Source organism: Oratosquilla oratoria, chromosome 29, assembly GCF_046742065.1.
Source record: "Oratosquilla oratoria isolate Oo_2021 chromosome 29, ASM4674206v1, whole genome shotgun sequence".
Taxonomy (NCBI): Eukaryota; Metazoa; Arthropoda; class Malacostraca; order Stomatopoda; family Squillidae; genus Oratosquilla; species Oratosquilla oratoria.
In genome coordinates this window covers 35,157,033-35,184,309 of record NC_134805.1, presented here as the reverse complement: position 1 = coordinate 35,184,309, position 27,277 = coordinate 35,157,033, and the positions used below count along the sequence as shown (strand labels likewise).

At 40.4% G+C, this 27,277-nt stretch overlaps 1 protein-coding gene across 4 annotated transcripts in view; it reads left to right on the top strand.

Annotated features, from left to right (window-relative positions):
• LOC143040713 (uncharacterized) overlaps positions 1–26,837 on the top strand; it is a 401,217-nt gene extending 374,380 nt beyond the window's left edge. For 3 of the 4 annotated variants that reach the window (XM_076212065.1, XM_076212067.1, XM_076212066.1), the window contains 3 exons: positions 21,515–22,001; positions 24,286–24,756; positions 25,987–26,837. In XM_076212065.1, the coding sequence (XP_076068180.1) occupies positions 21,984–22,001; positions 24,286–24,756; positions 25,987–26,673 (1,176 nt within the window). In that variant the 5' untranslated portion in view covers positions 21,515–21,983 and the 3' untranslated portion in view covers positions 26,674–26,837. The remainder of the gene's footprint in view (positions 1–21,514; positions 22,002–24,285; positions 24,757–25,986) is intronic. The other variant, XM_076212068.1, reaches the window with a different exon arrangement.
• The last annotated feature ends 440 nt before the right edge of the window (positions 26,838–27,277 follow it).

Here is a 27,277-nt window from a genome sequence, read left to right as displayed (position 1 = left end):
TAACGAAATTTGCACTGGTAATGGTACCAGTAACGAAATTTCGTTAATAGTAATGATAATAGTAACGAAATTTGTACTGGTAATAGTTATGGTAATAGTAACGAAAATTGCACTGGTAATAGTAACGAAATTTGCACTGGTAATAGTAATGGTAATAGTAACGAAATATCCACTGGTAATACCAGTACAAATTTCGTTACTATTACCAGTGCAAATTTCGTTACTATTACCAGTGCAAATTTCGTTACTATTACCATTACTATTACCAGTGCAAATTTCGTTACTATTACCATTACTATTACCAGTGCAAATTTCGTTACTATTACCATTACTATTACCAGTGCAAATTTCGTTACTATTACCAGTGCAAATTTCGTTACTATTACCATTACTATTACCAGTGCAAATTTCGTTACTATTACCATTACTATTACCAGTACAAATTTCGTTACTATTACCATTACTATTACCAGTGCAAAAATAGTAATGAAATTTACTGGTATTACCAGTGCAAATTTCGTTACTATTACCATTACTATTACCAGTGCAAATTTCGTTACTATTACCATTACTATTACCAGTGCAAATTTCGTTACTATAATAGTAATGGTAATAGTAACGAAATTTGCACTGGTAATAGTAATGGTAATAGTAACGAAATTTGCACTGGTAATAGTAATGGTAATAGTAACGAAATTTGCACTGGTAATAGTAATGGTAATAGTAACGAAATTTGCACTGGTAATAGTAATGGTAATAGTAACGAAATTTGCACTGGTAATAGTAATGGTAATAGTAACGAAATTTGTACTGGTATTACCAGTGCAAATTTCGTTACTATTACCATTACTATTACCAGTGCAAATTTCGTTACTATTACCAGTGCAAATTTCGTTACTATTACCATTACTATTACCAGTGCAAATTTCGTTACTATTACCATTACTATTACCAGTGCAAATTTCGTTACTATTACCATTACTATTACCAGTGCAAATTTCGTTACTATTACCATTACTATTACCAGTGCAAATTTCGTTATTACCATTACTATTATAGTAACGAAATTTGCACTGGTAATAGTAATGGTAATAGTAACGAAATTTGCACTGGTAATGGCAACATTAACGAAATTTACACTGGTAATAGTAACTAAATTTGCACTGGTAATAGTAATGGTAATAGTAACGAAATTTGCACTGGTAATAGTAATGATAATAGTAACGAAATTTGTACTGGTAATAGTAACGAAATTTGCACTTTCGTTACTATTATCATTACTATTACCATTACAAATTTCGTTACTATTACCAGTGCAAAAATAGTAATGGTAATAGTAATGAAATTTGCACTGGTAATACCAGTACAAATTTCGTTACTATTATCATTTCTATTACCAGTGCAAATTTCGTTACTATTACCATTACTGTTACCAGTGCAAATTTCGTTACTATAATAGTAATGGTAATAGTAACGATATTTGCACTGCTAATAGTAATGGTAATAGTAAGGAAATTTCCACTGGTAATAGTGATGGTAATAGTAACGAAATTTGCGCTGGTAATAGTAATGGTAATAGTAATGAAATTTGTACTGGTAATAGTAATGGTAATAGTAACGAAATATGCACTGGTAATACCAGTACAAATTTCGTTAATCACTATTTCTATTACCAGTGCAAATTTCGTTACTATTATCATTACTATTACTGGTACCAGTGCAAATTTTGTTACTATTACCATTACTATTACCAGTGCAAATTTCGTTACTATTACCATTACTATTATAGTAACGAAATTTGCACTGGTAATAGTAATGGTAATAGTAACGAAATTTGCACTGGTAATAGTAATAGTAACGAAATTTGCACTGGTAATAGTAATGGTAATAGTAACGAAATTTGCACTGGTAATAGTAATGGTAATAGTAACGAAATTTGCACTGGTAATAGTAATGATAATAGTAACGAAATTTGTACTGGTAATAGTAATGGTAATAGTAACGAAATTTGCACTGGTAATAGTAACGAAATTTGCACTGGTAATAGTAACGAAATTTGCACTGGTAATAGTAATGGTAATATTAACGAAATTTGCACTGATAATGGTAATAGTAACGAAATTTGCACTGGTAATAGTAGTGCAAATTTCATTACTATTACAATTACTGTTACCAGTACAAATTTCGTTACTATTATCATTACTATTATCAGTGCAAATTTCGTTACTATTACCATTACTATTAACAGTGCAAATTTCGTTACTATAATAGTGCACTGGTAATAGTAATGGTAATAGTAACGAAATATGCACTGGTAATACCAGTACAAATTTCGTTAATAACTATTACTATTACCAGTGCAAATTTCGTTACTATTATCATTACTATTACTGGTGCAAATTTCTTTACTATTACCATTACTATTACCAGTGCAAATTTCGTTACTATAATAGTAATGGTAATAGTAACGAAATTTGCACTGGTAATAGTAATGGTAATAGTAACGAAATTTGCACTGGTAATAGTAATGGTAATAGTAACGAAATTTGCACTGGTAATAGTAATGGTAATAGTAACGAAATTTGCACTGGTAATAGTAATGGTAATAGTAACGAAATATCCACTGGTAATACCAGTACAAATTTCGTTAATCACTATTACTATTACCAGTGCAAATTTCGTTACTATTATCATTACTATTACTGGTGCAAATTTCTTTACTATTACCATTACTATTAACAGTGCAAATTTCGTTACTATGACCATTACTATTACCAGGAAATTTGCACTGGCAATAGTAATGGTAATAGTAACGAAATTTGCACTGGTAATAGTAATGGTAATAGTAACGAAATATGCACTGGTGATAGTAATGGTAATAGTAACGAAATTTGCACTTGTAATAGTAATGGTAATATTATCGAAATTTGCACTGGTAATAGTAATGATAATAGTACCCAAATTTGTACTGGTAATAGTAATGATAATAGTAACGAAATTTGTACTGGTAAAATAACGAAATTTCCACTGGTAATAGTAATGGTAATATTAACGAAATTTGCACTGGTAATAGTAACTAAATTTGTACTGGTAATAGTAACTAAATTTGTACTGTTAATAGTAATGGTAATAGTAACGAAATTTGTACTGGTAATAGTACTATTACCAGTGCAAATCACGTTACTATTACCAGTGCAAATTTCGTTACTATTACCATTACTATTACCAGTGCAAATTTCGTTACTATTAACGTTACTATTACTAATGCAAATCTCGTTACTATTACCATTACTTTTATAGTAACGAAATTTGCACTGGTAATGGTAATGGTAATGGTAACAAAATTTGCACTGTTAATAGTAATGTTAATAGTAACGAAATTTGCACCGGTAATAGTAACGAAATTTGCACTAGTAATAGTAATGATAATAGTAACGAAATTTAGACTGGTAATAGTAATGGTAATAGTAACGAAATTTGCACCGGTAATAGTAACTTAATTTTCACTTGTAATAGTAATGGTAATGGTAACGAAATTTGCACTGGTAATAGAAATGATAATAGTAACGAAATTTCTACTGGTATTACCAGTGCAAATTTCATTACTATTACAACTGTTACCATTACAAATTTCGTTACTATTACTATTATCAGTGCAAATTTCGTTACTATTACCACTATTACCATTAAAAATTTCGTTACTATTATTACTATTACCAGTGCAAATTTCGTTACTATTATCATTACTATTACCAGTGCAAATTCCGTTACTATTATCATTACTATTACCAGTACAAATTTCGTTACTATTACTATTACTATTACCATTGCAAAAATAGTAATGGTAATAGTAATGAAATTTGCACTGGTAATACCATTAAAAATTTCGTTACTATTATTACTATTACCAGTGCAAATTTCGTTACTATTATCATTACTATTACCAGTGCAAATTCGTGGTAATAAAAATGGTATTAGTAACGAAATTTGAACTGGTAATAGTAATGGTAATAGTTAAGAAATTTGCACCGGTAATAATGGTAATAGTAACAAAATTTGCACTGGTAATAGTAAAGAATTTGCACTGGTAATAGTAATGGTAATAGTAACGAGATTTGCACTGGTAATAGTACTATTACCTGTGCAAATTTCGTTATTATTACCATTACTAATACCAGTGCAAATTTCGTTACTATTACCATTACTATTACCAGTGCAAATTCTTTACTATTACCGGTGCAAATTTCGTTACTATTACCATTACTATTACCAGTGCAAATTTCGTTACTATTACCATTACTATTACCAGTGCAAATTTCGTTACTATAATAGTAATGGTAATAGTAACGAAATTTGCACTGGTAATAGTAATGGGAATATTAACGAATTTTGCACTGGTAAGTGCTATTACCAGTGCAAATTTCGCTACTATTACCATTACTTTTACCAGTACAAATTTCGTTAATAACTATTACTATTACCAGTGCAAATTTCTTTACTATTATCATTACTATTACTGGTGCAAATTTCTTTACTATTACCATTACTATTAATAGTGGAAATTTCGTTACTATGACCATTACTTTTATAGTAACGAAATATGCACTGGTGATAGTAATGGTAATAGTAACGAAATTTGCACTTGTAATAGTAATGGTAATATTATCGAAATTTGCACTGGTAATAGTAATGATAATAGTAACGAAATTTGTACTGGTAATAGTAATGGTAATAGTAACGAAATTTGTACTATTATAGTAACGAATTTTGCACTGGTAATGGTAATGGTAACAGTAACGAAATTTCCACTGGTAATAGTAATGATAATAGTAACGAAATTTGTACTGGTAATAGTAATGGTAATAGTAACGAAATTGGCACTGGTAATGGTAACAGTAACGAAATTTCCACTGGTAATAGTAATGATAATAGTAACGAAATTTGTACTGGTAATAGTAATGGTAATAGTAGCGAAATTTGCACTGGTAATAGTAGTATTACCATTGCAAATTTAACTATTACCATTACTATTACCAGTTCAAATTTCGTTACTATTACCATTTTTATTACCACGAAATTTGCACTGGTAATAGTAATAATAGTAACGAAATTTGTAATGGTAATAGTGGTAATAGTAACGAAATTTGCACTGATAATAGTAATAGTAACGAAATTTGTAATGGTAATAGTGGTAATAGTAACGAAATTTGTAATGGTAATAGTAACGAATTTGTTACGGGTATTACCAGTGCAAATTTCGTTACTATTACTATTACCAGTGCAAATTTCAGTGCAATTTTCGTTAACGAAATAGTAACGAAATTTGCACTGGTAATGGTAACAGTAACGAAATTTGCACTGGTAATAGTAATGGTAATAGTAACGAAATCTTCACTGGTAATAGTAATGATAATAGTAACGAAATTTGCACTATTATAGTAACAAAATTTCCACTGGTTTTCGTTACTATTACCATTACTATTACCAATGGAAATTTCGTTACTATTACCATTACTATTACCAGTGCAAATTTCGTTACTATTACCATTACTATTACCAGTGCAAATTTCGTTACTATAATAGTAATTGTAATAGTAACAAAATTTGCACTGGTAATAGTAATGGTAATAGTAACGAAATTTGCACTGGTAATAGTACTATTTACCAGTGCAAATTTCGCTACTATTACCATTACTTTTTCCAGTACAAATTTCGTTACTATTATCATTACTATTACCATTGAAAATTTCGTTACTGTTACCATTACCATTGCCAATTTGCACTTCTATTATAGTAACGAAATTTGTAATGGTAATGGTAACAGTAACGAAATCTGCACTGTTAATAGTAATGGTAATAGTAACGAAATTTTCACTGGAAATAGTAATGGTAACAGTAACGAAATTTGCACTGGTAATAGTAATGATAATAACGAAATTTGTTTTTGTAATAGTAATGGTAATAGTAACGAAATTTGCACTACTATTATAGTAATGAAATTTGCACTGGTAATAGTAATGGTAATAGTAACGAAATTTGCACTAGTAATAGTAATGGTAATAGTAACCAAATATGCACTGGTAATAGTAATAGTAACGAAATTTTCACTGGTAATAGTATTGGTAATAGTAACGAAATTTGCACTGGTAATAGTACTATTACCAGTGCAAATTTCGTTACTATTACCATTACTATTACCAGTGCAATTTTCGTTACTATTACCATTGCAAATTTCTTTACTATTACCATTACTATTACCAGTGCAAATTTCGTTACTATTACCATTTTTATTACCACTAAATTTGCACTGGTAATAGTAATGATAATAGTAACGAAATTTGTACTGGTAATAGTAACGAAATTTGCACTGGTAATAGTAATGATAATAGTAACGAAATTTGTACTGGTAATAGTAATGGTAATAGTAACGAAATTTGTACTGGTAATAGTAATGGTAATAGTAACGAAATTTGCACTGGTAATAGTAACGAAATTTGCACTGGTAATAGTAATGGTAATTGTAACGAAATTTGCACTGATAATGGTAATAGTAACGAAATTTGCACTGGTAATAGTAATGATAATAGTAACGAAATTTGTACTGGTAATAGTTATGGTAATAGTAACGAAAATTGCACTGGTAATAGTAGTATTACCATTGCAAATTTCGTTACTATTACCATTACTATTACCAGTGCAAATTTCGTTACTATTACCATTACTATTATAGTAACGAAATTTGCACTGGTAATGGTAATGGTAACAGTAACGAAATTTGCACTGGTAATAGTAAAGGTAATAGTAACGAAATTTGCACTGGTAATAGTAATGATAATAGTAACGAAATTTGTACTGGTAATAGTAACGAAATTTGTACTGGTAATAGTAACGAATTTGTTACGGGTATTACCAGTGCAAATTTCGTTACTATTACTATTACCAGTGCAAATTTCAGTGCAATTTTCGTTAACGAAATAGTAACGAAAATTGCACTGGTAATAGTAACGAAATTTGCACTGGTAATAGTAATGGTAATAGTAACGAAATCTTCACTGGTAATAGTAATGATAATAGTAACGAAATTTGCACTATTATAGTAACAAAATTTCCACTGGTTTTCGTTACTATTATCATTACTATTACCAGTGAAAATTTCGTTACTATTACCATTACTATTACCAGTGCAAATTTCGTTACTGTTACCATTACCAGTGCAAATTTCGTTACTATAATAGTAATGGTAATAGTAACGAGATTTGCACTGGTAATAGTAATGGTAATAGTAACGAAATTTGCACTGGTAATAGTACTATTTACCAGTGCAAATTTCGCTACTATTACCATTACTTTTTCCAGTACAAATTTCGTTACTATTATCATTACTATTACCATTGAAAATTTCGTTACTGTTACCATTACCATTGCCAATTTGCACTTCTATTATAGTAACGAAATTTGTAATGGTAATGGTAACAGTAACGAAATCTGCACTGTTAATAGTAATGGTAATAGTAACGAAATTTTCACTGGAAATAGTAATGGTAACAGTAACGAAATTTGCACTGGTAATAGTAATGATAATAACGAAATTTGTTTTTGTAATAGTAATGGTAATAGTAACGAAATTTGCACTACTATTATAGTAATGAAATTTGCACTGGTAATAGTAATGGTAATAGTAACGAAATTTGCACTAGTAATAGTAATGGTAATAGTAACCAAATATGCACTGGTAATAGTAATAGTAACGAAATTTTCACTGGTAATAGTATTGGTAATAGTAACGAAATTTGCACTGGTAATAGTACTATTACCAGTGCAAATCTCGTTACTATTACCATTACTATAACCAGTGAAATTTTCGTTACTATTACTATTACTATTACCAGTGCAAATTTCGTTACTATTACCATTACTATTACCAGTGCAAATTTCGTTACTATTACCATTACTATTATAGTAACGAAATTTGCACTGGTAATAGTAATGGTAATAGTAACGAAATTTGCACTGGTAATAGTAATGGTAATAGTAACGAAATTTGCACTGGTAATAGTAATGATAATAGTAACGAAATTTGTACTGGTAATAGTTATGGTAATAGTAACGAAAATTGCACTGGTAATAGTAACGAAATTTGCACTGGTAATAGTAATGGTAATAGTAACGAAATATCCACTGGTAATAGTATTGATAATAGTAACGAAATTTGTACTGGTAATAGTAATGGTAATTGTAACGAAATTTGCACTGATAATGGTAATAGTAACGAAATTTGCACTGGTAATAGTAATGATAATAGTAACGAAATTTGTACTGGTAATAGTTATGGTAATAGTAACGAAAATTGCACTGGTAATAGTAGTATTACCATTGCAAATTTCGTTACTATTACCATTACTATTACCAGTGCAAATCTCGTTACTATTACCATTACTATTATAGTAACGAAATTTGCACTGGTAATGGTAATGGTAACAGTAACGAAATTTGCACTGTTAATATTAATGGTAATAGTAACGAACTTTCCAGTGGTAATAGTTATGATAATATTAACGAAATTTGTAATGGTACTAGTAACGAAATTTGCAATGGTAATAGTAACGAATTTGTTACGGGTATTACCAGTGCAAATTTCGTTACTATTACTATTACCAGTGCAAATTTCAGTGCAATTTTCGTTAACGAAATAGTAACGAAATTTGCACTGGTAATGGTAACAGTAACGAAATTTGCACTGGTAATAGTAATGGTAATAGTAACGAAATCTTCACTGGTAATAGTAATGATAATAGTAACGAAATTTGCACTATTATAGTAACAAAATTTGCACTGGTTTTCGTTACTATTACCATTACTATTACCAGTACGAATTTCGGTACTATTACCATTACTATTACCAGTCCAAATTTCGTTACTATTACCCATGCAAATTTCGTGGTAATAGTAATGGTAATAGTAACGAAATTTGCACTGGTAATAGTAATGGTAATAGTAACGAGATTTGCACTGGTAATAGTACTATTTACCAGTGCAAATTTCGCTACTATTACCATTACTTTTTCCAGTACAAATTTCGTTACTATTATCATTACTATTACCATTGAAAATTTCGTTACTGTTACCATTACCATTGCCAATTTGCACTTCTATTATAGTAACGAAATTTGTAATGGTAATGGTAACAGTAACGAAATCTGCACTGTTAATAGTAATGGTAATAGTAACGAAATTTTCACTGGAAATAGTAATGGTAACAGTAACGAAATTTGCACTGGTAATAGTAATGATAATAACGAAATTTGTTTTTGTAATAGTAATGGTAATAGTAACGAAATTTGCACTACTATTATAGTAATGAAATTTGCACTGGTAATAGTAATGGTAATAGTAACGAAATTTGCACTAGTAATAGTAATGGTAATAGTAACCAAATATGCACTGGTAATAGTAATAGTAACGAAATTTTCACTGGTAATAGTATTGGTAATAGTAACGAAATTTGCACTGGTAATAGTACTATTACCAGTGCAAATCTCGTTACTATTACCATTACTATTACCAGTGAAAATTTCGTTACTATTACCATTACTATTACCAGTGCAAAATTCTTTACTATTACCATTACTATTACCAGTGCAAATCTCGTTACTATTACCATTACTTTTATAGTAACGAAATTTGTACTGGTAATAGTAATAATAGTAACGAAATTTGCACTGGTAATAGTAATGGTAATAGTAACGAAATTTACACTGGTATTAGTAATGATATTAGTAACGAAATTTGTACTGGTAATACTAATGGTAATAGTAACGAAATTTGCACTATTATAGTAACGAATTTTGCACTGGTAATGGTAACAGTAACGAAATTTGCACTAGTAATAGTAATGATAATAGTAACGAAATTTGCACTGGTAATAGTAATGGTAATTGTAACGAAATTTGCACTGATAATGGTAATAGTAACGAAATTTGCACTGGTAATAGTAATGATAATAGTAACGAAATTTGTACTGGTAATAGTAATGGTAATAGTAACGAAATTTGTACTGGTATTACCAGTGCATATTTCGTTACTATTACCATTACTATTACCAGTGAAAATTTCGTTACAATTACCATTACTATTATAGTAACGAAATTTGCACTGGTAATGGTAATGGTAACAGTAACGAAATTTGCACTGGTAATAGTAAAGGTAATAGTAACGAAATTTGCACTGGTAATAGTAATGATAATAGTAACGAAATTTGTACTGGTAATAGTAACGAAATTTGTACTGGTAATAGTAACGAAATTGTTACGGGTATTACCAGTGCAAATTTCGTTACTATTACTATTACCAGTGCAAATTTCAGTGCAATTTTCGTTAACGAAATAGTAACGAAATTTGCACTGGTAATGGTAACAGTAACGAAATTTGCACTGGTAATAGTAATGGTAATAGTAACGAAATCTTCACTGGTAATAGTAATGATAATAGTAACGAAATTTGCACTATTATAGTAACAAAATTTGCACTGGTTTTCGTTACTATTATCATTACTATTACCAGTGAAAATTTCGTTACTATTACCATTACTATTACCAGTGCAAATTTCGTTACTGTTACCATTACCAGTGCAAATTTCGTTACTATAATAGTAATGGTAATAGTAACGAGATTTGCACTGGTAATAGTAATGGTAATAGTAACGAAATTTGCACTGGTAATAGTACTATTTACCAGTGCAAATTTCGCTACTATTACCATTACTTTTTCCAGTACAAATTTCGTTACTATTATCATTTCTATTACCAGTAGAAATTTCGTTACCGTTACTATTACCATTGCCAATTTGCACTATTGTAGTTACGAAATTTGTGATGGTAATGGTAATAGTAACGAAATTTGCACTGGTAATAATGAAATTTGCACTACTATTATAGTAACGAAATTTGCACTGGTAACAGTAACGAAATTTCCACTGGTAACAGTAACGAAATTTCCACTGGTAATAGTAATGGTAACGAAATTTGCACTGAAATTTGCACTGGTGATACCAGTACAAATTTCGTTACTATTACCAGTACAAATTTCTTTACTATAATAGTAGTGCAAATTTCGTTACTATTACCATTACCTATACAAAAATAGTAATTGTAAAAAGTAATGAAATTAGCACTGGTAATACCAGTACAAATTCCGTTACTATTACCATTACCAGTGCTGGTCATAGTAATATTGTTATGAAAACTGCAGTTACCATAAGCTTCTAGTATTAGCATTACAACCGTCATCATCCCCACTACCCCTTCAATAACCACTTCCGTTAGCAATATCTTTCCCCTACCATTACCGTTATCACCGTTACCGTTGGGTTAGTGGTACCTTTAGTTAACGGTAAATGTACGTTGTTAGTTATCGTTAACTATCTTTCCCATTAGAGTTAACACTAATTAGCGTTACATTTAGCGATAGCGTTATCACGAGTTACCATTTCCGGTAGTCGGCCTTACCGTCAGCGCTAGTCAGTCGGCCTTACCGTCAGCGCTAGTCAGTCGGCCTTACCGTCAGCGCTAGTCAGTCGGCCTTACCGTCAGCGCTAGTCAGTCGGCCTTACCGTCAGCGCTAGTCAGTCGGCCTTACCGTCAGCGCTAGTCAGTCGGCCTTACCGTCAGCGCTAGTCAGTCGGCCTTACCGTCAGCGCTAGTCAGTCGGCCTTACCGTCAGCGCTAGTCAGTCGGCCTTACCGTCAGCGCTAGTCAGTCGGCCTTACCGTCAGCGCTAGTCAGTCGGCCTTACCGTCAGCGCTAGTCAGTCGGCCTTACCGTCAGCGCTAGTCAGTCGGCCTTACCGTCAGCGCTAGTCAGTCGGCCTTACCGTCAGCGCTAGTCAGTCGGCCTTACCGTCAGCGCTAGTCAGTCGGCCTTACCGTCAGCGCTAGTCAGTCGGCCTTACCGTCAGCGCTAGTCAGTCGGCCTTACCGTCAGCGCTAGTCAGTCGGCCTTACCGTCAGCGCTAGTCAGTCGGCCTTACCGTCAGCGCTAGTCAGTCGGCCTTACCGTCAGCGCTAGTCAGTCGGCCTTACCGTCAGCGCTAGTCAGTCGGCCTTACCGTCAGCGCTAGTCAGTCGGCCTTACCGTCAGCGCTAGTCAGTCGGCCTTACCGTCAGCGCTAGTCAGTCGGCCTTACCGTCAGCGCTAGTCAGTCGGCCTTACCGTCAGCGCTAGTCAGTCGGCCTTACCGTCAGCGCTAGTCAGTCGGCCTTACCGTCAGCGCTAGTCAGTCGGCCTTACCGTCAGCGCTAGTCAGTCGGCCTTACCGTCAGCGCTAGTCAGTCGGCCTTACCGTCAGCGCTAGTCAGTCGGCCTTACCGTCAGCGCTAGTCAGTCGGCCTTACCGTCAGCGCTAGTCAGTCGGCCTTACCGTCAGCGCTAGTCAGTCGGCCTTACCGTCAGCGCTAGTCAGTCGGCCTTACCGTCAGCGCTAGTCAGTCGGCCTTACCGTCAGCGCTAGTCAGTCGGCCTTACCGTCAGCGCTAGTCAGTCGGCCTTACCGTCAGCGCTAGTCAGTCGGCCTTACCGTCAGCGCTAGTCAGTCGGCCTTACCGTCAGCGCTAGTCAGTCGGCCTTACCGTCAGCGCTAGTCAGTCGGCCTTACCGTCAGCGCTAGTCAGTCGGCCTTACCGTCAGCGCTAGTCAGTCGGCCTTACCGTCAGCGCTAGTCAGTCGGCCTTACCGTCAGCGCTAGTCAGTCGGCCTTACCGTCAGCGCTAGTCAGTCGGCCTTACCGTCAGCGCTAGTCAGTCGGCCTTACCGTCAGCGCTAGTCAGTCGGCCTTACCGTCAGCGCTAGTCAGTCGGCCTTACCGTCAGCGCTAGTCAGTCGGCCTTACCGTCAGCGCTAGTCAGTCGGCCTTACCGTCAGCGCTAGTCAGTCGGCCTTACCGTCAGCGCTAGTCAGTCGGCCTTACCGTCAGCGCTAGTCAGTCGGCCTTACCGTCAGCGCTAGTCAGTCGGCCTTACCGTCAGCGCTAGTCAGTCGGCCTTACCGTCAGCGCTAGTCAGTCGGCCTTACCGTCAGCGCTAGTCAGTCGGCCTTACCGTCAGCGCTAGTCAGTCGGCCTTACCGTCAGCGCTAGTCAGTCGGCCTTACCGTCAGCGCTAGTCAGTCGGCCTTACCGTCAGCGCTAGTCAGTCGGCCTTACCGTCAGCGCTAGTCAGTCGGCCTTACCGTCAGCGCTAGTCAGTCGGCCTTACCGTCAGCGCTAGTCAGTCAGCATTACCGTCAACGCTAGTCAGTCAGCATTACCGTCAACGCTAGTCAGTCACCATTACCGTCAGCGCTAGACAGTCAGCGCTAGTCAGTCACCATTACCGTCAGCGCTAGTCAGTCGGCCTTACCGTCAGCGCTAGTCAGTCGGCCTTACCGTCAGCGCTAGTCAGTCGGCCTTACCGTCAGCGCTAGTCAGTCGGCCTTACCGTCAGCGCTAGTCAGTCGGCCTTACCGTCAGCGCTAGTCAGCCAGCCTTACCGTCAGCGCTAGTCAGCCAGCCTTACCGTCAGCGCTAGTCAGCTAGCCTTACCGTCAGCGCTAGTCAGTCAGCATTACCGTCAACGCTAGTCAGTCAGCATTACCGTCAACGCTAGTCAGTCAGCATTACCGTCAACGCTAGTCAGTCACCATTACCGTCAGCGCTAGACAGTCAGCGCTAGTCAGTCAGCATTACCGTCAGCGCTAGTCAGTCAGCGCTAGTCAGTCAGCGCTAGTCAGTCAGCGCTAGTCAGTCAGCGCTAGTCAGTCAGTCCGTCAGTCGTTGTCGTGCGTGGCGTGGTTGGAAGGAAAGTCGTCTGGCTTTTCCTCTTTAATTTTTTAGCCTAGTCTCATACAACAACTGCTGGCAGCCCAGAGAAAAACTCTGGAGGTTGCCAGATTTTCCTAGCTAAAAAAATATATATATAGAAGGCAAAGGGGGCGTTCCCTACGAAGGAGTGCCCAATGGGAAAAATTTAAAAAGGTGGCACCCTCGAGGGTTGCCAAAGGGGTTTCGATGTGGGGAACGTTGTCTGACGGTGCTAGTCTTCGGCGATGACCTTTGACCTTGTTCGCGTCGCGTCGACTCGAGTTTGTTTAGAGTCATGCGGGCGCTCTGATAAATGAGCCCTAGCTGTCTACTCTCGCTGCCCCGTGCTTGTCTGAGAAGAAAATCGTCCGCCGCCTCACATTGGCTCTGCCAGCTACCGTTACCGTTACCGTTACCGTCCCGTTGACTCTAAAAGAAAAGAAAACACAAAACAAAGTCCTTGTTCCAGGCCTTGGCATAAAGGGTATATACATACAAGTTTCGGCATATGGGTGCCGTAAGGGAATTGTACAAGAACAGAACACATGAATAACGTAAGGAAACTTAATACACATTTATGAAGGTGTGACTATTACGAAAACTATAGTGGGGAAGTGGCAAAGGTGGAATTTGCTCAGAGGATTGGGGGTTGTCTTCTATGTCCTATGTATGGGGAGCTTGAGAAGTCAGTTCCTATGTCTAGGCCACGGGGAACCTTTTTTCATACGATCTTTATGCAACAAGGTCTCTGTCAGATTTGGCAAACTAAGTGCCTTCTATCTAACAATAAGGTAATGACCAATGATGCGATAGGGTCCAGAGAACTCAGGCGAGAGCTTGGAGGTGGGTGTGTGGTTAAGGGTATAAACAATGTCTCCAATATCAAAGTAATCAGTTCTGGCTGATTTGTTGTGCAAACGGACCATTTCGTCCTTCGTTAGATGGAGGGAATTAGGTATTCTTTTGATTAGGTGATTGAAATTAGCTACTTTGACCTTTACAAAATCATTTAAGTTATAAATGTGCGGTAAGTCTTAAAGGAGCTTATGGGAGCTGTTCGAGCCAAAAAATAATATCGGGGAAACCCCATTTTGTTGACTTCTTTACCGCAGAATTCAAACACGCTAGAATCATGGGAACATGCTCATCCCAGTAAGGTTGAAGATCAGGTGCAAGATGTCTGATAAGATTGAGAATCTTTCTAACCAGGCCATTTGAACTAGGATGGTAAGCAGTAGTGTTACATTTCTTGATTTGAAAATAATCGCAAATATGCGAAAGAATCTCATTGTTGAACTCACTCCCGTTGTCAGAAATTAGAGTCTTGGGTGTCGTAGAGGGGCATACGAGTTTGTCAATAGTTGTCTTTGCTACGTGTTGTGCTGTCTTGTCTGGTAGGGGGACAATATAGAATCTAGAGAAATGATCGACACAGACAAAGAGGTATCCATTTCCAGCATGTGCAAGTGGTAACTTAAAAAGATCAATAACGACTGTGTCGAATGGTTTAGAAGGTGTAAGGCAAGTTAGAATTGGGACATGACCGCTAATATGACCTTTGTGACTCGTGCAAGAGTGGCAAGAGTGGCAAGAGTGGCAAGCGTCGATGTACGCGTGTATATCCTTACTCATTGTTAACCACAAATAGTGCAATCTTGCCTGAGTAACGCATTTCTCCTTACCAGGGTGTGCAACAATCGGTGAATCGTGTACGAGTTTTAAGACTTCTGGAACGAGATCTGTAGGGACTACCAGTTGGAGCACCGATCTGTTGGGTTCCTGTTTGTTCGTTAGTGTTGTTTTATGATAAAGAATGTCATCCACTAACATGTAATTGTCAATATCTGGAGGAAAGTTGTCTGTGTACGATGTGTCTGCAGATTCGAGGAAATATATGACATTTCCAAAAAGGATCTGATCTCTTCTCTGCGGCTATGCGCGCTTGAGTAATATTGACTGAAATTGGGTTTTGAATGATGGTCGCAATATGGCGACCAAGAGCACCTGCAACTACATTTGCTCTTCCCTGAACAAAATGGTGAGGAACCAGCGGGCAAGTTTCCCAGGAAGGTTTTTCCCTTTGAATAGGTGTAAGACTGGTTGATGGTCTGTGTATGTGTGTATTTCGTAACAGAGGATAATGTCTTTGAAATGTTCGAGTGCGTATATTACTGCTAAGGCTTCTATCTCTGTGAATGAGTAATTCCGCTCGTGCTTGCCGAGTGTGCGGCTTGCATAGGCAATTGGTCTGAGTTTTGTGTCGTGGTGTTGCATGGGAACAGCGCCTAGACCTGTATATGACGCATCAGTGTAAATTGTAAAGGGAAGCTTGTGGTTTGGGAAGGCAAGGACAGGTGCCGTGGTTAAGGCTTTCTTTAAGTCCTTAAAGACTTTCTCTTGGTCAGGTGTCCAATTGAAGGGTGTTTCCTTCTTAAGAAGTTACGTTAAAAGTGCTGCTATACTAGCGTAACTTTGAATGTAACGTCTGTAAAAACCTGACAGACCAAGGAATGAGCGTATGTGCTCTACAAAAGTAGGGCGTGGAAAATCCACGACTGCCTTGACCTTGTCCTGCGAAGTTAAAGTTACTTGTGAATTAAGGACATGCCCTAGGAAGCGTATTTCTTTCTGAAGGAAAGAACACTTCTGAAGCTTTAGTTTGAGACCTGCCTATTCTAGTCGCGAGAAGACAGTGTGCAGCGTGTGTTGATGTTCGTTAATTGAATTGGAAGCTATGATGACGTCATTGAGGTACATGAACACTGTAACCAATTGACCTGTGAGTGACGAGTTAAACACCATATGAGGACGGAGCCATTATTTGTACGACGTTTCGCTTATTACAGCTTTTTCAAGTACTTGAAAAAGCTGTAATAAGCAAAACATCGTATAAATAAAGAATCCGTCCTCATATGGTGTTTAACTCGTCAGTCTTGTCGGCAACTACTTTCATGAAAAGACCTGCGAGTACTTTGTGCATGAGTCGTGTGAACACTGAAGGAGTTCATACGAGACCCATGGGGAGTCGTTTGAATTTATAATGTCATGTGGGTGTGCTAAAAGCTGTCGGCGGCCTAGACGTGGGCAAGGGGGATCTGGAAATATCCCGACATAAGGTCCAAGGTAAGGTGAAAACTACGTTTTCTCCGGCAGAGTGGAGGAGGTCGTGAAGAAGTGGAATCGGGTATCGGTCGGGTACAGTGAGTTTATTTAACTCTCTGAAGTCTACTACAGGTCGGAAGGACCCGTCTTGTTTTGGCACTATGAAGAGTGGAAAATTCCATTCGCTAATGGATAATTCGATGATATCTTGCGCAATCATGTCTTGAATAAGGTTATCTACAATCATGCGTTTGCTGTGTGGTAATCTGTATGCGGGAATGTAACATGGTTTTGAGTTCTCACGAAGGGGTATATGATGCTGAATAAGATTAGTGGCTCCAAGGGGTTCACCTTCCGTGGCAATGGTCTGTCTGAACTTGTTACAAAGTGCAAGCAAGTCTGCTTGTGCACCAGGGAAATCAATATGGTCAAGCTGAGATGCATCGATGGGTTCCTGTTCTGCTTGCTCATCGGAAACTTTGGCACAAACTTGAGAAGTTGGGAATTTGTCTTCCATGACTTTAATACGTGAAGGATAAACTTGGAAATCACAAATGTTTGTACCAACTGTGAGATAGAGGGGTGCGTTAGTGTTATTGGCATTTAGAATGCAAGTACGACCTTTCTTTGACGTAGAGCTGATGGCTGAAATCAGAGAAAAGCCATTTATGCGGCAAGTTTCCGGCATACAGAGTGCGTCGGTGTCTTGGGCTTGGAAAACTCGTATATGTATCCGTGTGTATTCACGAGGGAACACCGCTTTTGGGCTGATAAGCACTGCGTGAGTGTGTTGGAGAGTAGACAACACTTCCGGGACTGGAGCGGATGATATGTTGAAATCCTCAACGAGGGGCAAGAAATGGTCCTCCGACGGTGGAAAATCAACGTTATTTACTGGGTGTTTTGTCTTTCGTTTCGCAGATATTGACCTTCGAGAAGAATTTGCGCGCCTATTACGCTTGGAATGTCTTCCTACCGCTGATAATGAAGTGGAAGGGTTAGAGTCGTGTACATGTGTGTGCGTGTCGGTGCCATCACGAGCTGGTGCATCCTCGTGTGATGAAGCAGAGTTAGTTTGAGCAGTTGCGCTAGAATTACTTGACGTTAAATCAGGCCTTACCTGCTTGACCACATTGAGGTGGTTGACTTTAGGAGAATTTACCGATGGCAATGGAGGGAAGAAATGATTTGCATAAATGTTGAGCAGGATGAATAATGATATATTGTTTCATCAATGTTAAGCCTATGAAGATATCAGCAGGGAAGTGAACATCAGCTACGTAAGTGAAAACTGAAATGGATGGGCACTCGTCTTTGAAGTTAATGTCAAGAGAATCTTCCAGTGATAGGGAAAGGGACTCCATCCACATTGCACAAATTTACGCCTGGGGGTTCCAAAATGGCTACTCGCTTTATTTGGGTGCGGAATTTATGAAAACTGTTCACTGACATTATGTTTACTGGTGAACCCGTGTTGAGAAAAACCGTCAGTTTGGAGTTTCCAGACGTGGCGTTGAAGTTTAATGTATGGGAAGATGCGTCTGGGATGCCCAGCGTGTATACTGGTACCGTTGACGTCTGTATGTCTGTGTAAGGGTTCATTGTCCTTGATGGGTCTGTTTGTCGCGTCAGAGTGGTGCTCGGACCTATTTGAAAAAAAAAAAAAGGAGACCTTGTTGCTAGTAGGTGACTAAATAAACGGAAATAAATATCTACTTACCCAGGTTGACGTATGGAGGGAAAGGGGATGGAGCGTCGTGATTTATATTGTGAGAGGGGTGCTGTCGGCGAGTTGCGGTTAAGGGCACTGCTGCAATTAGTGGGGGAAGGTTAGCGTTTGTTATGTTGATTTTAGAATGTATGAGGAAGAGAGCACATTATACAATATAAACATGTGTGTGTATATGTGGGTATGTTCACAATAACAAAAGAAAATAGCCTTAGAGGAGAGCTCGTACGTTTCGTCGCTCGTGATGCAGCTGGTTGATGCGGCGAAGGGCGTCTCGTCGCTCGTAGTGCAACTGGTTGATGCGGCAAAGGGCGTCTCGTCGCTCGTAGTGCAGCTGGTTGATGCGGCGAAGGGCGTCTCGTCGCTTGTAGTGCAGCTGGTTGATGCAGCGAAGGGCGTCTCGTCGCTCTTAGTGCAGCTGGTTGATGCGGCGAAGGGCGTCTCGTCGCTCGTAGTGCAGCTGGTTGATGCGGCCTCTGGTGAAGCAGCTATCGCTGCGATGGAGTTCAGCGAAGATCGAAGTTGTTGAATATTATCTTCGGTGTGGCTTGGGTTGTTGGCGATGGGGCTAGACCGTCGGTACTTTTGGCGTGATGCAGCTGGTTGATGTCGAATTAGTGTTGCACTACTGCTTCGATGTCCACGGCTGTAGAGTTGGTCTCGCTTCGCCATCCCACTTGGTGCCACCACTTTGTTTTCGTGCGTGGCGAGGTTGGAAAATCGTCTGGCTTTTTCCTCTTTAATTTCCGAGCCTAGTTTCATACAACTGCTAGCAGCCCAGAGGAAAACTCTGGAGGTTGCCAGATTTTCCTAGCTAAAAAATATAGAAGGCAAAGGGGGCGTTCCTTACGAAGGAGTGCCCAATGGAAATTTTGAAAAAGGTGGCACTCTCGAGGGTTGCCAAAAGGGTTTCGATGTGAGAACAGTTGTCTGACTGTACAAGTCTTCGGCGATGACCTAAGTCTTCGGCGATGACCTTTGACCCTTATCACGTCGCGTCGACTCGAGTTTGTTTAGAGTGTCCTGCGGGAGCTCTGATATATGGGCCGCAACTGTCTGCTCTCGCTGCCCCATGCTTGGCTGAGAAGCCTCTTGTTGTCTCCATGTTGGAGCGAAAGAAATCATCCGTCGCCTCAGTCTGTCAGCGTTCGCGCTAGCTAGTCAGTCAGTCAGTCAGCGTTCGCGCTAGCTAGTCAGTCAGTCAGTCAGCGTTCGCGCTAGTCAGTCAGTCAGTCAGTCAGTCAGTCAGTCAGTCAGTCAGTCAGTCAGTCAGTCAGCGCTCGCGCTAGTCGGTCAGTCAGTCAGTGTCAATCAGTCAGTCAGTCAGTCAGCATTCGCGCTAGCTAGTCAGTCAGTCAGTCAGCATTCGCGCTAGCTAGTCAGTCAGTCAGTCAGCATTCGCGCTAGCTAGTCAGTCAGTCAGTCAGCATTCGCGCTAGCTAGTCAGTCAGTCAGTCAGTCAGCATTCGCGCTAGCTAGTCAGTCAGTCAGTCAGCATTCGCGCTAGCTAGTCAGTCAGTCAGTCAGTCAGCGTTCGCGCTAGTCAGTCAGTCAGTCAGCGTTCGCGCTAGTCAGTCAGTCAGTCAGCGTTCGCGCTAGTCAGTCAGTCAGTCAGCGTTCGCGCTAGTCAGTCAGTCAGTCAGTCAGCGTTCGCGCTAGTCAGTCAGTCAGTCAGTCAGTCAGTCAGTCAGTCAGTCAGTCAGTCAGTCAGTCAGTCAGTCAGTCAGTCAGTCAGTCAGCGCTCGCGCTAGTCGGTCAGTCAGTCAGTGTCAATCAGTCAGTCAGTCAGCATTCGCGCTAGCTAGTCAGTCAGTCAGCATTCGCGCTAGCTAGTCAGTCAGCATTCGCGCTAGCTAGTCAGTCAGTCAGCATTCGCGCTAGCTAGTCAGTCAGTCAGTCAGTCAGCATTCGCGCTAGCTAGTCAGTCAGTCAGTCAGCATTCGCGCTAGCTAGTCAGTCAGTCAGCATTCGCGCTAGCTAGTCAGTCAGTCAGTCAGCATTCGCGCTAGCTAGTCAGTCAGTCAGTCAGTCAGCATTCGCGCTAGCTAGTCGGTCAGTCATTCAGTCAGTCAGCATTCGCGCTGGCTAGTCAGTCAGTCAGTCAGTCTGTCAGCGTTCGCGCTAGTCAGTCAGTCAGTCAGTCAGTCAGTCAGTCAGTCAGTCAGTCAGTCAGTCAGTCAGTCAGTCAGTCAGTCAGTCAGTCAGTCAGTCAGTCAGTCAGTCAGTCAGTCAGTCAGCGTTCGCGCCAGTCAGTCAGTGTTCGCGCTAGTTAGCGTTATCGTTGGCTAGCATTACCATTAGCGTTACCGTTAGATACAGTTATAGTTAGTATTAGCGTTACCGCTAGTCGGCGTTACCGCCACCGTTAGCGTTAGTTGGCACTAGCGTGACCGCCAGTCAGTGTTACCGTTAGTGTTACCGTTAGTTACCTTTATCGTTAGCATTACCATCAGTTACTGTTAATGTTACTGTTATAGTTAGCGTTACCCTTAGTTATCGCCAATTACCATTAGTTACCACTACCATTACCACTATCATGAACATTACAACTACCATTCCACCATCATGATCATTACCACTACCGCTAACATTACCATTCACTACTACTACCATCATTACCATTACCAGTATTACCATTACCAGTATTACCATTACCAGTATTACCAGTATCATTACCATAACCATTACGATTTTTTCCCTTCGTCAACCGGAGTTGATCACCGTGCATGTTTGAGTTTGTTTCCACCCCGGATTCATTAGCCACTGATATCTTTCATCCGAGAAGACTTGGAATATAAAGAAACACTTTTGTGTCTACAAGATTTTCTAACGTGATGTCATTTTTCCTTTCAGACACGCGGCCTCACCTTGTTTGACCTCGCCTGCTGTCGCCTCAACAACAACGCTGACAACTGAGCACTTTCCTGCTTACAATCGATTTCGAGCACTATAGCTTCAAGTACAACTTTCCGCATCTATCATTGCCTCTCATCTTTGACACTGTAGAATCTACATATTACCACACACGACTCGAACGCCCTCTGAACCCTTTTGCCATAATCACAATCTAACAAAATAAAAATCCCATTTCTCACTTTCTCATCTTTCATCTGTGTTACTATATAAACTACATACTCCATACACATTCGCTCGAACTTCACCCAAGAGCCCCCGTCATACTCACATACAGTATAAGGTACATAGAAACTAAGTCAAGAGACTAATACTAATAGGGAGGTCTTCGCCTAAGAAAACCGACCTCTTCATCACCTTTACGTGCAGCAGCCTTAAGTCTTCCGTCCCATTCTTCAGTAAAAGGAATATGAAAACCCACTTGCTGGTGAGTTTCTCCCATTCTTTGTGTGCGTGTGTGTGCGTGTGCGTGCGTGTGCGTGTGTGTGTGTGCGTGCGTGCGCGCGAATCACCATGGTCTTAGATCATGTGTTGGACTCGTGATCGACAGTTATTAACCTCCCGGATGAGGGTTTTGTGTGTGTGTGTGTGTGTGTGTGTGTGTGTGTGTGTGTGTGTGTGTGTGTGTGTGTGTGTGTGTGTGTGTGTGTGTAAAGTTTCTACATTTGGATTAAACCGCTCAATCAATAGGACTCGAACCCTTGAATGAGAGTCGTCTTGCCATGGGCACCACTCATCACGCTACGACGGACATCAGATTTTTTCTCTGAATTTGAATTACACGTGTGTGCATGTGTAGCCGCGTGTCTGTATACGCATATACGCATGTACGAGAACGCTCGACTCTATGATTGGTAGGAATTACATTTGTACCTAACTTTATAACCACGTACCTTGTCAACTCTTGAAATAATTAAACAACTTTCCGCAACCACAGTTGTGACCCGGCTCTTCGGGTACCTGTTGACACGCCCAGACAATGCTGTTGATTGGGGGGGGGGGTGCCTCACAGCCCCCTCTGGTGTCTCTGCCCCTCCGCCTCCTCGTGTTGACTTGCTTGATTAAAGCCATCCCCCTCTAACTCAACTTTGCTTAACTACCCTGCCAAGTGTTTGCAAAATCGTCGTCTCCAGTCTGGTCTTCTTCGTACACAACTTTGCCTTCTCCGTCACTCTGCTTTGCTTATCCGTGCATTCCCCCATTTCCAAATGCTGCCATATCTTTATCACTTTCCTTACGGCGAATGTCGAACTTTTCTTTTTATCATTCATGCATTCTTGTGTCTAGTCTCGGTCAATATACCGAGTACGCTAACAAGCTTTATTAATTATATTTTGGCTACCTTCAGACTGTCTCAGGCAAGCAAATGGGGCATAAAGCCCCCCCTCCCAGCCCCCCGTTGAGCAATGGATATTCTTCCCAGTGTGGGTACAGCCTGAATAAAATCGTCCAATATAAACGAGAAGTAATAAACTGCGTAATCAACTGTATGGTTAAGATTCAGTGGTTTTCAACCTGGGGGGTGGTGTCTCCTAGGAGGGGGGGGTGAATCTTCTGGGGAGAGTCAGTCAGTCAATTAGACCGTCGGTCTCCCTCTCCCTCTTCCTCTTCTTCCTCTCCCTCTCCCGGGAGAATCTCTCCTGGGCCTGGGGTTTTCCAGAATCCCCAGATCGGAAACCAGGAGTTGGTGGATAACATACGATTTTATTCAGTTTTAGAATGACCACCAGGAGAAAAACAAACAGTATATCATAAACGAGGGGGATCTACCTGTATGGATCTGAAGATGGAATTCCTGGGTTAAGACACACACACACACATATATATACATACATACACATACACACACACACACACACACACAATGTATATTCCATCAACCTTCCCTAAAATATTTCTGATAATTAGTTTACATCACCCCATCTCCCCCACCCCCGATATCACAATTTCTCGACTCCAGTTAATTGCTCACACCCAACCCGATATGTACTCGAGTTCGATTAATTCGCTAAACCAACAGAGCCATTCCATCAATGGATTACCTGAAGCCTCTTGTAAGCAGTTCTAGGCACTATATACTTATTTTATTTGCCTGTTTATTTTTGTCTACACATTTCAAATAGGCTAGAATGAATGAATGAATATATACTCAAGTATTATAATAAATAAACAAACACGTACGCAAACAAGGGTCATTTCGGAAAAAGAAAACGTACTACATAAAGGTTCCTGAAATTATTCTTATATTTCGTAATGAACAGCCACACTGTACGACAATCAGATTACAACACAGAACCCGAACGGTTTAAACAGTTTAGAACTTGAACTCTAAGCAAATACAGAATTGATTAAATTAACGGGATTTTATACTCCCAAGTTTCACCCAAATGGTGAACGAGTTGCCCCCTTTTCTTGACAATATTACACAATGGCAGAATAAACATTCAAATCTGAAGAAAAAATAAAAAAGTACTTTTGCGCCATCTTAAACTTTATCTTCACTCTAATCACAATATCTTATAGTCATACCCCTATTTTGTTTTCTATCATGCCATCATACACATTTTCTTTAAAAAGACCAAGTCACACACCGTAACCACACATGCCCTTTGGTAACCTGGCTGTTAGCAGATTTATATTGCGGTCTATCCAAGACATCTACGAAGTGACAGCCAACCGCCCGCATTCCTAACTCGTTTTTTGTATTCCAGGTTGTGTTGGCGACCTGGCTGGTAGCTCAGGTAGGCAGCAGGGAGATCAGCAGACGGAAGTATGAGCGGGACGAGGCGCTGCTTGCTGCCCAGCAGGAAGAGGACATCCTCCCTGCTGCCGACCCCCACAGCAGAGACTTCCTGCCTGCTGCCGACCCCCACAGCAGAGACTTCCTGCCTGCTGCCGACCCCCACAGCAGAGACGTCCTCCCTGCTGTCGACCCCCACAGGAGAGACATGACCGGAAGTGCAGCTTCGGAAGAAGCGACAAACGGCGCCGCAGGGGCCTCAGATCCAGCTGCCTTCGGAGAGCACCAGCTGCCTGAAGGGGCAGCTGGTGCAGTAGAGGTGAATGTTGAAAGCAGTAAAGGCACAAAGCATAGACACCGGCACCACCAGGGCGAAGGCCAGAGTGTCGTTGGCGCACTAAACACAAAACAGGCTGGCAAACACATCGGGCACCGCCTTCAGGTACTCGCACTCGCTTGCCCAATCAGAAACCTTAGATGTAGCCAGTCACGTAATATACGAGTGAGAGAGTGAGAGCGAGTGAGTATCCCACCCGATTATCCCCCCTAGAACCCAGAAAACGTCACAACACATGTACTTTACATAACCAACACTCTCATAACCTAACCTACCTAAACCAAGCCTAACCTAACCCACCTAAACCAAACCTAACCTACCTAAACCAAACCTAACCCACCTAAACCAAACCTAACCTACCTACCCAAACCTAACCTAACCTACCTACCCAAACCTAACATAACCAACATAACCTACCTACCCAAACCTAACCTAATCTAACCTACCTACCCAAACCTAACATAACCTACCTACCCAAACCTAACCTACCTACCCAAACCTAACCTAACCTACCTACCCAAACCTAACCAAACCTACCCTGTCTACCCTTTCCTAATCAAGCCATTACTTTTTCCTTGCCCACCCCACACTTCTCAAACCCCGTTGGGCCCATCTCAAAGCCTAAATGCAGAGAGCGAGTGACAGACCTCCCCGCCCCCAAACACAACACAGGTCCAAACCTCTCCCAGAACAGAGGAGGACCTCAGCAGCCTTCAACCAGGAACCTACTCGAGCGGCACCTTGCCTGCGTTGCCGCTCCCAAGAGCTTGTAGGGATCGCCAGCGTTGCCTGCCGCAGGAGATGCTGCAGCATGATGGGGGCCACTAGCCCGAGCATTGCCTTCAGTCACTGTGGTGCCCGGTCCACCGCACGTAGTTTGTGGCTTGTCTGGACGTGTAGCTCTTATGGTATACGAATTACGCCCTTATGTAAGGTTTATATATGGAGATCGAAGGAGCAGTGATATTTTCATTTTGTGCGTAGTCGCCATTTTCGTAGTTTACTCGATTTACTAAAATGCAACATATTTATTTTTATTGCCTGCGCATTGCAAGCTCTTGCGAAACCTCACAGTTTTGAAGCATGTCTTAAATGTAACAATATAATGCCAGCATGAACATCAAAAACGCCCAGTATCTTGCCAAAGTGAAAATTTCTTTAAGACGTTTTGATGAAGCTGCTCAGTCGGTTTCCATCAACGGAGGCCAGCATCAAATATTATTTTATATACACGTGTATGTGTATGTCAGCATGTCAGGTGTAATAACTATGAAATTCATTCGAAGTGCCCAACGCTTCAAGAACCATGACTAACGCCCTTTCCCCCTTTTGCAGCACAAAAGCAAACTGCCGAAGAAGGTGACTACAAAGACGCATCCGACGAAGGACGACGCCTTCCACGAAGTCGAGGGCGGCCTCCCCGAGGCCGAGAACCCCCACAAAGAACCCGAAGAGGACCCTCTTCCGCACCACACGGAGGGCCAGGACCTCAATCCAGAGGGCGCTCCAAACACCCACTACGTCGATCTCGACATGGACCAGCGACTGGAGGAGGACTTCGCAGACATATACGAGAACGACAACACCCACGACAAGAACCATCACCACCACACGGAGGCAGAGGCCTCGCAACCGGAACACCACAGCGGGGAAGTCACGCATACACAAGTCGAGGAACAAGCCAGCAGTGGCGAAGCCGTCCATACGAGTTCGGGGAAGAAGAAGAAAGGTCGCGAGCCAGTCGTCCTTCCAGTGACGACGGAGGGGAAGAACCGAAGTGGAAACGACTACGCGCACTACGGGCTGCCCCTCGAACTCATGCCCATCCTTCCTGGAGGAGGCTCGAGGTTCGACGACGTTGAGCGAGAGCGTCTGGAGAAGGCCTCACAGTCGCAGAAGAAGAACGGGGACGACGAAGAGGGCACTGGGAACGCTGCTGAGAGCCTTCACAGCGGCGCCAGTCGCTTCGGCCTTTCCCTCCTACAGGTGATCTTGTTGGCGCTGTTTACCAGGATACACTAGGAGGAGCCTGGATTTTGTATAAATATTTGTTATGCTGTAAATTTGTATATTTCTAAAGCTTTACACAACCTCAAACGTTCCATACAGGTAATAGGCGTACGGATAGATATGTTTAAATTCTTATGTATAGACAACGAATAACTAAATATATGGGATATATGGTGTGCCTCTGTTTTATTATCACTTTTGTTATCTTCGTTTGAAGAACAAGTTTTAGACAAAATATACGTGATAGCATTCAGACAGATCTTCAACATTGCCATTACCCATTGCCATTATCAGCGACATATTCCCACAAGCCATTTTCCCCACAACCCATGTTGTTTTCCTACTTGAAATTATCATAACCCAGTTTCTCACGCAAGTAAACAAAGTCCCAAAATTATCTAAAGTGGTTTTCAGCTATATGGACGATCTTCTACCGTAAGTTGACGTCATAATTATCAATTTTCAAATTGTAATATTTATGTAGCGGTTGATATACCCTGCATATCAAAAACTAGCGGCAAATTCTTATTTTCGCAATAATTTGTTTTGTCTCGCAAAGAAATTCTATATACTAGATGCATCCATGGACCGAGTGTTCCCTTTGTTCATTTCTTTT